We start from the raw sequence: 16,198 nt of genomic DNA, 5'->3' as shown, positions 1-16,198 counted from the left end.
CATGGGGGCTGTTTCCCCCATGCTGTTCTCGTGATAGTGAGTCCTCATGAGATCTGATGGTTTTATAAGGGACTCTTCCCCCTTCACTTGTTTGCTCTTTCATGCCTGCCACCATGTAAGACGTGCCTCTTCTCCTTCCACCATGACTGTAAGTCTCCTGAGACCTCCCCAGCCATGTGGAACTGTGAATCAAGTAAACCTCTTTTTTTAATAAATTACTCAGTCTTGGATATGTCTTTATAACAGTGTGAAAACAGACTAATATGTGGCTTTAAAAAGAGTTGATACTCAAATTGTGCTTTGAAGCGCTAGAAGTAAGGGGCTTACCTAAAAGAGGAGAGGAGTACAGGATCATATGAGGAAGAGGGAATAAGGGAATGATATATGCAGAGGTGTGGGACACCCTGTGAAAAGAGGCTACTTGCAGTAGAACATGACAGGAGAGGGGTCTGACTGGGATCCTACCTTACAAAGCGTTTTTTGTGCTATGCTAAAGATTTTGAATTTTATAATCCTCAAAAACAGAGATATGACTTTTTAAGTGCTGGAATGGTATGACCAGACTTTTGTGCCAGAAATGAGTAAAGAGGCCTAGAGCTGGAATGTTGATTATCCTGTTGCAAATGCCCAGGTAAGAAATGGTGGCCCAAAAAAACGCTTCAGCAGAGGAATGGGGGACAAAAAGGAGGGAGAGCTGACAGTACTTATTCAAAGTGGGAGAGTGAGAGAAGAGCAGTGCTTGGGAATCTGATGATGCTGCAATACCATGAATCAGGAAATCTATGAGGTGAGTTCTCATGAGATCTGATGGTTTTATAAGAACTCTTCATCCTTTACTGGTTTGCTGTCTCATGCCTGCCACCATGTAAGACGTGCCTCTTCCCCTTCCACCATGATTGTAAGTTTCCTGAGGCCTCCCCAGCCACGTGGAACTGTGAATGGGGAACAACAGTTCTTTTGGGTGACAAATGAGAATACGAAATGTGTTAAATGTGGAGCATTTTGGATTTGCAGTAGGGTAGAAAAAAACAAAAGAAATTAAATTTCCCTCAAATAAGTTATATCCGGTATCTCATCTTTTGTTTTAAGATTCTTATCATGTACTTAGAATGAATTAGGTGACTGTGGGTATAGCTAGAGCCAAGGGACAGGGGCCTTCCTTCACTTTAGAAGGACTGTTCTGGTTCTTAACTCACAGATTACCTTATGGTAATACCTTGTCTGCCTTCCCTGCTAAAAGATAGGCTCCTGAGAATAGGGAAGTATACTCATGGAACATAAGAAATATTCAATAGATATTTGATAAATAAATAAAAGTAACTACTTTGGTTTAGTTTTCTCAAATAAGAAGTAGGGCTAAGGAAACCATCCTTGTCTATCCCATAGGGTTGTGAAGAGTATAAAAAATGAAAATCCTTTAACATTGTACAGACATTTTCTATTTTATTTATCGCTCTTATTTTTATTACTATTTTACTACTAATATTCTATTCCATCAATAAAGAGAAAGGAGTGGAATATGTAACTATGGATTAGGAAAAATTAAATTTCAGACATATGAGCTAGTTTTTCCCTCCATGGAAGTCAAGGAAGTAATTCAGCTATGATATTTTTCCTGTGTATGATAAAAAGACTGACTCTTTTTTTGACTGGAGAGATTTAACTTTTGTCTCAGCAATTAGAAATAAGGCTGGACATGACCAGACAGTCACACAGAAAGTGGGACATTTAGTATTGGTCTATAAGAATGCAGGATTGAGAAGTGCTTCTTTACATGCCATCTAAATTATTTTAGGCTTAAATTACCTTAATCTCAAGTTATTTAATTATAAAAACAGACACTCATTCAAACAGGACAATTTACTAGTAGGAGTAACTTATAGTCTCCAAAGGCAGAAGGTCAAATTGGGTCTCACAAGGGGCAGGGACAAGAAACTCAAGATGGTTCTCCATCTCTAAGTCTTTTGCTAACACTTTTCTTTGCCCATCTGTTTCCTTTTCTCCACTTCTCCTTTAAGATAGTCTCCATTAGTGAACATCTGGTGGAAAACGGCTTCCCTAGCTCTAAAAAGTCTTTCCAGTTAGTGCCCACTCATGACCCATTTCAAGTCTTGGTCTAAATTCCAAGTTCCTGTGAGAGAAAATTGTACTGGTCTAGACTGGTTCAGGACTCCATTCTTGGTCCAGTCACACATGTAATGGAAAAATGGAGGCTGTCTCCTCCCCTCCTTAAGCAAAGCTCTGAGCAGTTGGAATTCTGAGAAATGGTGGCCATATTCAGGAGTTGGCAATGATGGGACCCTAAAATGAAACCAGTTTGAGCCACATTATGCAGCATTCCACAGTTTCACAAACCAAGCTGCACATCAGAAGCACCTAAAAAACTTGACAAAATACTGATCTTGGAGTCTTCACTTCCCAGAACTGCCTCTTCCACCAGGGATTCAGAATCTCTAGGGGTAGGGCCCAGGAATCAGTATTTTTATAAAGCACCCTAGAAGATTACTTTGTGACTCACCTTTGGGAACAACTGCTTTAAAAGACCCAGAATACTGAACAAATACAACAATAAAAAAGGGAAGTTACTCATAAATATAGAGTATTACATACAATACACAAGAAGTTGAGTTTTTTGTTTGTTTTGTTTATTTCTTTGAGACAGGGTCTCACTCTGTTACCCAGGCTGGAGTGCAGTGGCATGATCATGGCTCACTGCAGCCTCAACCTCCTGGGCTCAAGCTATCTTCCTGCTTCCACCTCACAAATAGCTGGGACTACAAATGTTCTGGTGATGGTTGTGTAACTCTGTGAATACATTTAAAACCAGTGAATTGTATACTTTAAGAGGATGAATTTTATGGCATGTGAATTATATTTGACATATACTTTGTTTAAAGGCACAAAATGGTCTCATAGCACTTCAGCATGGGGCTAAGGATCTGAATCACGGACCAAGAGGGACCAGATTCTGAAAGTGGCAGGTAGTGTGTCAGCAGTGGACTGGATGTCTGCTACCCCATAGATGAGGATGAGTTGTCACGTATTATTTTCCTTTAAGAAGCCCAAACCTGTAACACTTAAACACTCTATTAGCTTTGTGGTCAGTTGACTACAGGTCTCCTCGGAAGCAGGGTTACTGAATGAAATGTCTGTGAAATGGACTATAGTGGGATCTGTGCTATCAGCTTCCCAGCTGCTGACTTCCCCTTGTACAGAAGCGCTTCCTCTAATTTAATAACAACTGCTCAAAACTTTGCTTTTTCTTTCAGGGAAACTGGTTACTTTCCAAGTGCTTTGGAAAAGGGCAAAATGATAGAGATGACGTTTATAAATGAGCATTTTCTTCTCATGAAGCAGGATTATAACTAAGCATATGCTTTATTAAAAGGCAGTTTTAATTTCAGAGCATTAATATGCTGTGAAGAAAACCAAACTATCTCCCAGTTCTGTCTGTCTGGCTTTCAAGTCCCCACAAAAGGAGCTGCCATCCTGCTTATCTTGGCTGCTTGGCCCATTCAGTGTTTCTACTAGTCACTTCAGGCCCCGAACCCTCCTGCCCATGAAAAACCCTGGGCCTTCATGAGGGTTGTTCTAGGCTCCTGGGATCACCTCCCTCCCACTCACTCTCCCAGTGCCCTACATCCTGCCACGTTAGTTCCAAACTTGCCCCTCACTAGTCTAGGCCACACTGATTGCTTTTCTGAACAAATGTAGTCTCCTGTGTTACATGTCAATCTCCCCCCACTAAATTGTTAGGTCACTGAGGAGCTGCACCTTACAATTCCACATTTCAGAGTTTCACTGAAGTTGTTCTAGTACATTCTATTCTTTAGATTCAATTCTTTGTAAAATGGATTTAAAGTTTAAAACAAGTAGATTTGATATCTTCCACCAAAAATTTGCCTTAATTACAAGGCTAGGATAATTCTGCTCCAGGCCTAAACCTTTTAATATTTTCTATCACAGTTCCCAATCAATTCCTACCTGTCCAAGAGTGATAATAGGAAATTACCTTGTTTTCTCTGCAAGCCAGAATCTCTGAACTGGCAGGGCAGGCAAGGCCCTTTGTAAGCTGCCACTGCCTTGTGCTAAAAAAAAAAATAGATTTTATGCTGGACTCACTAAAGTCAGTGTCACAAAACTGGGGTCTTCAGAGTATATCTCCAAGGAAAAGAACCTAAGTCCCCTGATTTAAATGCTATTGTGTATTTATGAAAGTTTTCTCCCTCCCTGCACACCCCTCGTCCTTTTTTTGGGACAGTCTTGCTCTGTTGCCCAGGCTGGAATACAGTGGCATGATCATGGCTTCCTGCAGCCTTGACTCCCTGGGCTCAAGTGATCCTCCCACCTCACGACTTCCTGAGTAGCTGGGACCACAAGTGTGTGGCACCATGCCTGGCTAAGCTTTTCTTCTTTTTTTTTCTTTTAGACAGAGTTTTGCTCTTGTTGCCCAAGCTGGAGTGCAATGGCGCAATCTCGGCTCACTGCAACTTCCACCTCCCTGGTTCAAGCGATTCTCCTGCCTCAGCCTCCCGAGTAGCTGGGATTACAGGCACCCACCACCATGCCCGGCTAATTTTTGTGTTTTTAGTAGAGATGGGGTTTCACCATGTTGCAGGCTGGTGTTGAACTCCTGACCTCATGATCCACCCACCTTGGCCTCCCAAAGTGCTGGGATTACAGGTGTGAGCCACTGTGCCCGGCCAGCTTTTCAATTTTTTTGTAGAGATGTAGTCTTGCTACATTGCTCAGGCTGGTCTCAAACTCCTGACCTCAAGCAGCCCTCTTGCCTCAGCCTCCCAAAGTGCTGGGATTACAGGAATGAGCCACTCTATCCGGCCTTTTTTTCCCCAAACCTCACACACATAGAAGCATAATCAGGAGGCAGACCACAGGTCAGCTGCCTTCTACCATGCTGCTGGAATTAATACAACAAAGCTCTCAACTAGTTTTATTTTTCCTCACCACAATGAAAGGAAGAAAAAGGCAGAAATAAATGGTAGGGTCATTTGCTAGTAGAAAAGAAAGCTGGGATTCCCCATTTACTTTGGAAACTGAGGAGAAAGAACTGCTTTCCCCACTCATGTCTGGGCAAAGGGTGTACCCAGATGTTGGCAAAGGAACCGGACAAAATTGACAGCCAGCAGTTTTCTGTTCCAAACAGTTAGCTCCACTATAGTCCAGAGGCAACTGTGCCTGAGGGCAGATGGATTCAGACCTTGTAAACATTCAGCTAGGTGTAACATAACCAGAAAGGCTGGAGGAAGGCTCTTGGCCTTCCCAGCTTGAGAAACAGAGGGCCTCCTGTGTACCTGGTGGTCTGCAGAGCCCAAAGCAGAGAGCTATGATGAATAAAATATTTTTATTGCTTTTCTAAAATAACTCCTTTCATATACAAGGATTCCTTCAGTTAGGTCCTCTATTATCCTAAATGCTCTCTGGTCAAGAGCAGGTGAGGATCTATTTAGCCAAGATAAGTGGCTGCCTCAGAGTTTCCCACAGGGAAAATTGAAATCTGATTATTTTCTTTTCTTCATGTAGTCTCTAGGTTGAGAACTCCAAGTAGTAAGAGGCACAGGATAAGGATGGGAGAGACTGAGCATTTTTGAGAGAATACTCCTCTGCTGAATACCACTCTGAAGGGAAAGAAGAAGTCAAATGGCAATTTCCAGTCCATTTTGGGTTGGCCCCTTGGAGTCTCTGGCTTCTGGGTAATGTCCACAAAGTTCACAATAGTTGTCAAAGATACTTCTGTAACTTGTTGAGAATCCTACAGGAAGAAAGTCAATGACAGGTCAGCGCGTGGTACCCGTTCATATAGCACTCTAACTTGGCTATTATCATTACTTTTCCTGAAGAGAGAAATGAATTATTCTAAGCAAGATATACCTTTATCTCATATTGGTCTCTCTTTCAGTGAGACACAAGGAAATGAATATCTTAGCAACAGTCAATGATAGCAGAACTGAACAGTTACACCTACCTAAACCCTGACTCTAGCTTCCCTTAGCTGGGGAGCTGCCTGATATCAGAGAGGCCACATGGCAAAACTGCTACTCTTACATGCTTAGCAACTCTATCAGAAGGCTCCAGGCTCTGAAACAGTACATATGTACAAGTGGAAGTAGTAGTAGCAATTCTATTCCTTCTCAAATGGCAGAAAGGTCACTCACAGACTCTCAGGGTTGGAAGGATCTTTTCAACCACCCACCAATTCATGTCAAATAAAACAGATGTTCCTAGAAGGGATCTTGTCAGACTGACTCAAGTATCTGACCTAACAGATGTAGCTTTGGTAGATACAGCTGCAGCCTGATGATGTCTGGAATCATGTTTATCTAAAATGAATTCCCTTTGTTTTGACTCAGCTCAACAAGCAAACTTTTGATTATAATTTTTGGACAATAAATAATTATTTTGTTAAACTTGAAAATTTTCTTCATTCACCGTCCTTCACTCTGATGAACATATCATGCATTTGCTGTGGTCTTTGGCAACAGTAAGTACCAAGCTCTGGGAATATAATTTTGCCTAGAATAACTCTCCTAGGGACCGCCACTTGTTTGTTTTTAGAGACAGGATCTTGCTCTGTCACCCAGACTGGAGTGGAGTGGTGCAATCATTGCTCACTGCAGACTTGACCTCCTGGGCTCAAGTGATCCTCCTGCCTCAGCCTCCTGAGTAGCTAAGACTATAGGAGTGCACAACCACACCTGACTAAATTTTTTTTTTTTTTGAGATGGAGTCTCACTCTGTCACCCAGGCTGGAGTGCAGTGGCGCGATCTTGGCTCACTGCAAGCTCTGCCTCCCAGGTTCACGCCATTCTCCTGCCTCAGCCTCCTGAGTATCTGGGACTACAGGCGCCCACCACTACGCCTTGGCTAATTTTTTGTATTTTTAGTAGAGACAGGATTTCACCGTATTAGCCAGGATGGTCTCTATCTCCTGACCTAGTGATCCACCCACCTCGGCCTCCCAAAGTGTTGGGATTACAGGCGTGAGCCACCGCGCCCGGCCTTTTTTTTTAACATAGTAAGGCTCACGAGGGACTTGGCATAGGATTAATATAACTTCTGAGGCACTGAAAGAACCACATACGTTACAAGGATGGCCAGCCCAGGCTGAAGCTGCCGAGGGATTCCTAACTCCGGCCAGGCATTGAAGACCGGCTGAGACTAATCAGAGAAAGAAAATGGATAAGAACTTATTACCTATGAATAAGTAATAAACTTTCTTTTGACTTAAATTTACAAAAAGATTTAGTATTAGGACTTTAGTTTTCCTTCAGGAATTTTATAATGGGGAGAGGACATATATTCAATTTTTGGAGCAAATCTTCATAGTTGACATTATTGAAGCATGTTAATATTGTTATGTAAACTCACTGCAAAATGCCTGGTGACCTATACTGGCTGAAATGGTAAGAAATACTTTGGGTTGGGAAACGGAATAGGGAATGATTTTTCAGCTATGGGTTCAGTGTCATCTAGAAGTTGATCGAATCAATGTGTTATTCTAACTTATTTCAGAGCTTTTAGGAGGGGGGCAGATTTGAAACTGTCCACTAGCAGTCCCAGGAAAATTCCCAAAGGAGCTGTGGTTGGAATTGGGATAGTGGTCTCATGATGGAAGAGTGTGGTATTGAACATTGCTATATACCCAAATCATATCCACCTAGTATTAATTAGTAATAAAACTGATATTTGATTATCTTTATGTGACTCCTTTTAATTGGTTTCAAACTTAGGCAGGGAAAAAGAGTATCATTAGCCTCTCGAACTCCCAAATCAGGGAACTTCTGTAGCCTTGGGGTCACCCCATACCCAGAATTGAACTCTAATGTAACTATTAACCCAAGAAGGCAACCTTTAGGCCAATGTCTGCTCAAGTATATATATTAATATCTTTATAGTGGTGTTTCAGTGGCAGAGAAACCCCACATGACAAAAATTGTTCAAACTGAGTTGTTCTTTCAGAGGCACCCAGAATATGTGCTCATTAAGAGCTACTACTAGATTTGAAGACAACAGCATAAAAACGTGTCTTCTCCCTCTATATCTTCAAACCACTCCAATCCAACAAGAAACAGATACAAAAACTCCATGTTCACTGGAATGGGGAGACATCATAATATGCAAAACCAGAAAGCAGATGGCAGCAAGGTTCAACAGAGGGAAAGAAGGCCAAGCCTGAAAGTTTTCAGAGACAAGACACAAGCAGATTTTCTCTGTGGAACTCTCAAGACTCAGTGACAGGAGGTAACAGAGGAAGGGATGAGGGATGGATGGAAAATCATTACTAAATGATATCCCTTCAATGCAACCAGGCAACTACTCCTTCTCCCCCTCAACAAGAGATTAAACAACTTAAGCCAGAGAAATTCTGGACTCAGGGACATTGGGCATAAAGAAGGTCAGAGTGAGGCATGGAACGAAAAATGGAGAATTATCCCTTCTCTAATTTAGCTCTAAAATGCTTACGGATAACTGCTCCACAGTGATGTCCACAAGTCAGTCAGTGTCACCCACAATCACAGAGCTTTCAGTCAGCTTAACAGCTTACTCTTATTTTGGATAGAGAGTTGAAGATTGACAAACATGGGGAAAGTTTCTCACAATAAAGAGAAAACCGGCCGGGCGCGGTGGCTCAAGCCTGTAATCCCAGCACTTTGGGAGGCCGAGATGGGCGGATCATGAGGTCAGGAGATCGAGACCATCCTGGCTAACACGGTGAAACCCTGTCTCTACTAAAAAATACAAAAAACTAGCCGGGCGACGTGGCGGGCGCCTGTAGTCCCAGCTACTCGGGAGGCTGAGGCAGGAGAATGGCGTAAACCCAGGAGGCAGAGCTTGCAGTGAGCTGAGACCCGGCCACTGCACTCCAGCCTGGGTGGCAAAGCGAGACTCCGTCTCAAAAAAAAAAAAAAAAAAAAGAGAAAACCGTACCAAATGAACAGAAGAAACAACTCAGAGGAAACACAGACAATGAAAGATGAAGATGCAAAGTTGTTAGTTTCTTCAGAGATACATGAAAAACGATATTATGAAAAGAAACAGAATAAGGAAGAGCTTAGGTATTAAAAATCTGATGGCCAAAATAAAAAATGCAGTAAAAAGGTTAAAAGATAAAGTTGAGAATCTTTTTTAGGAAGAACAAAAAGATAAGGAGATAGACAACGAGAGAAAAGAAAAAGAAATAGAGATTCAATCTAGTGACACCCTAAGAGATTAATAGGAGTTCCAAAAAAAAGAGATCAGAGAAAAGAGCGGGAAGGAAATTATTAATCATGTAATAATAATAGAAAATTCTCAGAACTGAGTTTCAGAGTAAAAAATTTGGTATAATCAATGAGAAAAGATCTACTCAAGGTATAAACTTGTGAAAACTTCAGACTATCAAGAATAAAAAGATCTTAAAATGGCTTCTGAACAGCAATATTGGAAACTAGAAGAAATGAAAGAATGCCTTCAAAATTGTAAGTGAAAATAATTTTCAATCTTGGATGTTATATCTAAACAAATGATCATTTAAGCATAATGATGATGATTGAATAAAGGTATTTTCAGACAATATGAACTAAAGAAAAAAAATACTTTACATGCATCTTCCCCCCAAAATTATTAGACTCAAACTCCATAAACACAAGAGAATAAACCAAGAAAAAGGAAGAAGTAGTGTCCAGTAAACAGTGAATCAGTAAACTAAACAAGTAAGAATAAAACCCTAGTTGGCAGTACAAGAAAGTCCCATGACCATTGCGGGGCAGCAACTAGTCCACACTATATCAGGTTATGGGGTTATGGGGGTCTCCATGAAGAAAATATGTAGGAAAATGTGGAACTGATAGATAATATGGCACATTCAACAGTTTGAAAAACTGCATTGAGAGAAATTTTACAGAGCTGTTGAAGAGTGTGAGAAGCCTTAGCTATTCGTTCAAAGAAAACTAAGAGTGAAATAGGTAATTATTAATTTCAGAAAATTGAATACTTGCTGCAGCATGCATATTTACATAAACATCATGATGAAACATTGAATACTGATTTAATAATTTGATGCAAATGCACTGGGAGAGTGGTGGGAGGGGTAGGAGGAAAATAACAGAGCTGAACTGACCTACAAAAATAGAAAGTCAATACATTATCTCGGAAACAGGTAAGTCAAGGATAACTAAGTGTTCAACGGGCATAGTAGGGCGACTATATTAATAACAATATATTGTATATTTCAAAATAGCTAGGAGATTTTAAATGTTCCCAACCACAAAGAAATGACAAATGTTCAAGGTGATGGGTATCCTAAATACCGATTTGATCATCACATAGTGTATGAATTTATCAAAATAACACATGGATCCTTGACTCCTTCCCCCTCAACCTCCACATCTACACAGTCAAGTCTTATCTGTGGCATCTCTAAATCTGAATTCTGTCACTTCTCAAAGCCCTCCAAACTCGCACCCAAGTTCAGGCCTTCAGTATCTGCTGGTGAATTTCTACACAGATTAGAACTGATCACCTCAGCAGTACCTCACACCTTCTATGGATGATGTCTGTCTGCTTTACCTGTCTATACCTAGTTCCAGGCATGGTACTTGGCACAGAGTAAGCACTCAATAAAGATTTTTTTTTTTTTTTTTTGAGGCGGAGTCTCGCTCTGTCGCCCGGACTGGAGTGCAGTGGCCGGATCTCAGCTCACTGCAAGCTCCGCCTCCCGGGCTTACGCCATTCTCCTGCCTCAGCCTCCGGAGTAGCTGGGACTACAGGCGCCCGCCACCTCGCCCGGCTAGTTTTTGTATTTTTAGTAGAGACGGGGTTTCACCGTGTTAGCCAGGATGGTCTCGATCTCCTGACCTCGTGATCCGCCCGTCTCGGCCTCCCAAAGTGCTGGGATTACAGGCTTGAGCCACTGCGCCCGGCCAGATTTTTTTTTTAAACAAATGAGTGGAGATATATTTTTGGAGGTAGGGAACTAACATAATAAGAGATTAATAAATCACAAAGTGGAAAGTATGTCACAGCTATTTAAGAGTTAGCAATTACAGATCTATTTGATCCTTTTTCCTTCCCATCACATGGTAATTAGGATCTTAATGGTTGTGCTTAATTAATGTATTATTAACAAATATTTCAAATGAAACGCTTATTCTGCATTTATTTTTAAAATTTCTCCATAATTGTATAGAAGTTTGGAGTAAATGCAGCCTAGTAGATAGTCCAATTAAAAGGAGCTTAAATTGCACTTACTAGGTAACCAGGTAATACCGAATGTTACTGACCTATTTTATTTTTTTATTTTTTATTTATTAAGACAGAGTCTCACTCCGATTGCCCAGGCTGGAGTGCAGTGGTGCAATCTTGACTCACTGCAGCCTTGACTTCTCCTGGCTCAGGTGATTCTCCCACCTCAGCCTCCCGAGTAGCTGAGGCTCAGGCGTGTGCTGCCTCATGCAGCTGATTTTTTGTATTTTCTTTTTTTTAGTAGAGATGGGGTTTCGGCATGTTACCCAGGCTGGTCTCAAATTCCTGGACTCAGGCAATCCACCCACCTTGGCCTCCCAAAATGCTGGGATTACAAGTACGAGCCATCATGCCTGGCCTATTTTATTTTTTGAGACGGGGTCTTAATCTGTCACCCAAGCTGGAGTGTAGTGGTACAAACATGGCTCACTGCACCCTCAACCTCTTAGAATCAAGCAATCCTCCCACCTCTGCCTCCCGAGTAGCTAGGACTACAGGTGCATGCCATCGTGCCCAGCTAATTTTTTGATGTTTTGTAGAGATGGGTCTCACTATGTTGCCTGGGCTGGTCTTGAATTCCTAGGCTCAAGTGGTCCTCCCACCTCAGTCTCCCAAAGTGCTGAGATTACAGGTGTGAGCCACTGCACCAGCCTATTGATCCATTTTAGATTTTGAGTTTTAGTATCCCATGAAGAACAAGGTTCTTTGAGTATATTCAGTGTGTTTTATTTTGATTCTCAAGTCTAAAGTTTTTCCATTTGTGTTTTAAAAGTTATAGATATGCAAAATTAGACAATTCACTGTTTATTTAGTATGTGCAACAGGAAGAGCATTGGGGAAAAATAACTCCCTCAAAATCTGGTCACCTCATTTCTTTTATCAAGACAGAGAAAAGATACATAGCCCAGTCAATACATTTCATTTACTGTGGGTCTAGTTCTGTTATGTATGGTTGACTTACTTTATTTCTACTTTAAGCTATAATATTTCATGATGTTTACTTAAGAAATTACCACCAGCAATTTTGTTTTAACACTTTGTAAAGTTTGGGTGGTTATTTGCTTCAATTCAATCTACAGTACAATAAAATCCTTTGTACCAAAATAAGATTTACTTTGTAACAGCATGAAGAGCTTGGATTAGGTTACGTTAGGCTTTGGTAATAAGAAGTACACCCAATATATTACATCTGTATGATCACAATTTTTAAACTATTATATGTTAATACCCTATGTAAAATCGGTACAAATAAAAACTATTAAAGAAAAAGTTGTGGATACTATCTTTTAGGTGTGTTTTTGTAGCTGCATTCAGACTGTCAATTATAACAAATTCATCTTTGGTACAAGTGTGTAACTCATTAATGAGCTGTAAGTATTCCTTATTTTACATATACAAGAACTTTATCAGACACATATATTACAGACTCAGGTGTGTGCCACCTTGCCCAGCTAATTTTTGTATTTTTTTTTTAGTAGAGGCAGGGTTTCACCGGGAGGCTGGTCTCAAACTCCTGACCTCAGTGATCTGCCCGCCTTGGCCTCCCAAAGTGCTGGGATTACAGGTGTGAGCCACTGTGCCTGGCCTCTCATGTTTTCTTAAATGTCTTTTTGTTTGGTTTTAATATTTTTATTGAGGTACAATTTATAAACCATAAAATATATACATCTTAAGTATTTAGTTCAATGAGTTTTGCCAATTATATATGCTTTATAGCCAATATCCAAAGCAAGGTCTGGAGTATGTCCATCATTTCAGAGCTCCTTCGTGTCCCTTTCCCAGAAGTAGCCACTTTCTGACTTTTATCATTAAAGATTAATTATTATTATTTGTGTGTGTGTGTGTCTGGCTTCTTTCCCTAAAGATGAATGTTTCTGACATTCATCTATGTTGTTTTGTTTATCAGTAATTCATTCTGTTTTACTGCTAAGTAGTATTCCATTGTGTGAATGCATTGTAATTTGCCCATTCTCCTCAAGATGGATATTCGGGTTGTTTCCAGTTTTGAGTGATTATGAATAGGGCTGTTACAAACTTTCTTGCACAAGCCTTTTTTGGGGCATGTTTTAATGTTTCTTGGGTAAACACCTAGGAGTAAAATTGCGGATTCATACGGAAGATGCATTTGTAAAAGTTTAGATCAATTTTCATTTCTACTAGCAATGTATGAGAATTCCAGTTATTCTACATTCTTGGAACATGATTGTCAGTCTTTTTTGTTTTAGCCATTCTTGTGGGCATGAAGTAGTAGTGCACGGTTTTAATTTGCATATCTCTAACGATTAATGATGTTGAATACCTTTCTATGTTTATTGATCAATTGTTTATCTCCATTTATGAAGTATCTGTTCAAATCTTTTTTTTATTTGTTTTTATTTTTAAGATGGAGTCTTGCTCTGTCACCCAGGCTGGAGCGCGGTGGCGTGATCTCGACTCACTGCAATCTCCGCCTCCTGGGTTCAAGCAATTCTCGTGACTCAGCCTCCAAAGTAGCTGGGACTACAGGCATGCATCACCATGCCCGGCGAATTTTTGTGTTTTTAGTAGAGATGGGGTTTCACCACGTTGGCCAGGCTGGTGTCAAACTCCTGACCTCAAGTGATCTGCCCACCTCAGCTTCTCAAAGTGCTGGGATTACAGGTGTAAGCCACAGCACCATGCTCAAGTATCTGCTCAAATCTTTTGCCCATTTTTAGTTTGTCATTGTATTATTTATTTGTAAAAGGTCTTCTTATATTCTAGATATGAGTCTTTTGTCAGATAAACTATTGAGAATTTTTTTCTCCCAAACTAGCCTGTTTTCTCATTTTCATAGTGGTATCCTTTTCGTGAGCAGAGATTTTTAATTTTGCTAAAATCCAATTTATCAATGTCTTAAAGTTTATGGTCAATGATTTTTTTTTTTTTTTTTTTTTTTTTTTTTTTTTTGAGATGGAGTCTCGCTCTGTCACCCAGGCTGGAGTGCAGTGGCCGGATCTCAGCTCACTGCAAGCTCCGCCTCCCGGGTTTACGCCATTCTCCTGCCTCAGCCTCCCGAGTAGCTGGGACTACAGGCGCCCGCCATCTCGCCCGGCTAGTTTTTTGTATTTTTTAGTAGAGACGGGGTTTCACCGTGATAGCCAGGATGGTCTCGATCTCCTGACCTCGTGATCCGCCCGTCTCGGCCTCCCAAAGTGCTGGGATTACAGGCTTGAGCCACCGCGCCCGGCCGATTTTTTTTTAAAGTTTATGGTCAATGATTTCAAGAAACAAAAGAAACCTTTGATTTCTTTAAACTTGTACAGATAGTCTCTTATGTTTCTTTTAGAAGCTTTATAATTCTGGATTTTATGTATTGGTCTATGATCCAGACATAAGCACTTTATGTATGGACTGAGATACAAGTTAGCATTCATTTTCCCCATGTGTTTACCCAGTAGTTCCAGTTTCATCCAGTTGTTCCAGCACCAACTTTTTAAAAATTTCAATAGTTTTTAAGGTACAGATGGGTTTTGGTTACAGGGATGAGCTCTTTAATAGTGAATTCTGAGATTTTAGCAGCACCAACTGTTAAAAAAAGAAACTACTTTTTTTTTTTTTTTCAGGGCAGGTGGCTCATGCCTGTAATCCCAGAACTTTGAGAGGCTAAGGTTGGAGGAACACTTGAGACCAGGAGTTTGAGACCATGCTGGGCAACACAGTGAGACTTTATCTCAACAAAAAAATTAAATAGTTGGGCATGGTGGCATGTGCCTACAGTCCTAGCTACCTCGAGAGGCTGAGGCAGGAAGATCACTTGAGCCCAGGAGTTCAAGGCTGCAGTGAACTATGATGGCACCGCTTCACTCCAGCCTGGGCTGTAACACAATAAGACCCTATCTCTAAGAAGTAAATAGATAGATACTTTTTAAAATTTTTCCCATTGAATTGATGTGATTTATGAACCTATTTTTGAACTCTCTTCTGTCCCATTGGTCTGTCTGCCTATCGTTATACTGAAGTACCACTCTGTCTAAGATTTAGAGTAAGTCTTTAAATCAAGCACTGTAAGTCCTCCAACTTTGTTCTTTTTCAAAAGTGTTTTGGCTATTCTAAGTCCTTAACATTTCCATGTAAATTTTAGAATCAGCTCATCAATCTCTATAAAAATGCCTTGTAGGATTTTATTGGGTCTGCGTTAAATCTATAGATCCATTTGAGGATAGAAATCTTAATGTTAAGTCCTCTTCATGAACCATTTATTTAGATCTCCTTTATCTCAGTAATGTTTTATAGTGTAAAGATCTTGCATCTTTTTGCTAAATTGTTCCTAAGTAATTTTTCCACGGTATTGTAAATGAAACTGAATAAATACATTTTTAAATAACATCTAGTTATTTTTAGAGTTTCCTAGTGACTTGAAGTTAAATTTTACAAAAGCAGTAAATTATAAAGTTAAAGAATATAGATAAAAAAACCATACTTCTACTGCTAAGAATACCATTCATTATTAATATCTATATTTTATCTATACACACAGATATCCGTATGTGTATTTTTAACCACATGAAATCATACTGTACAGGTTGTTTTGTAATCTGCTTTTAAAAAAATAGTGTCTACCTTTTCATATCAATAACATTTCTTTCTATCTAAAATATAGTCCATACTCAAGTTGTCCTATCACAAAAGGTGCTTTACATTTATTTGTCCAAATCAGACTCCTATCCAAAAACATAAACTGTATCTGCATGTTTTATCTACAAGTCTTTTTTAATTTAACACAATCAGATATGGTGATTTCTCTTATGAACGTTAGACCTTATTTAATAAAGCATATTGCCACTCCAGCCAGAGTGATAGAGCGAGACCCCATCTCTAGAATGAATGAATGAATGAATAAAATGTGTTGTAAACGTCCATGTAAAGGTACTTTTTCTTTAAATAGCTCCATTTTTTTTTTCCTTAGGGATAAACATATTTGAGAGAGAAGCCAGTG

General features: G+C 40.0%; 1 protein-coding gene across 3 annotated transcripts in view; it reads right to left on the bottom strand.

Annotated features, from left to right (window-relative positions):
- Positions 1-5,187: 5,187 nt before the first annotated feature.
- The window catches only part of TCTN3 (tectonic family member 3), a 29,675-nt gene continuing 18,664 nt past the window's right edge, over positions 5,188-16,198 (bottom strand). For all 3 annotated transcript variants that reach the window (XM_011963916.1, XM_011963915.1, XM_011963917.1), the window contains one exon: positions 5,188-5,770. In XM_011963916.1, coding sequence (XP_011819306.1) covers positions 5,534-5,770 — 237 coding nt within the window. In that variant the 3' untranslated portion in view covers positions 5,188-5,533. The remainder of the gene's footprint in view (positions 5,771-16,198) is intronic.

The sequence above is a fragment of the Colobus angolensis genome, unplaced genomic scaffold (assembly GCF_000951035.1).
Source record: "Colobus angolensis palliatus isolate OR3802 unplaced genomic scaffold, Cang.pa_1.0 Scaffold630, whole genome shotgun sequence".
Classification (NCBI taxonomy): domain Eukaryota; kingdom Metazoa; phylum Chordata; class Mammalia; order Primates; family Cercopithecidae; genus Colobus; species Colobus angolensis.
The sequence above is the reverse complement of the archived record's forward strand: the minus strand, read 5'-3'. Positions and strand labels throughout refer to the sequence as shown.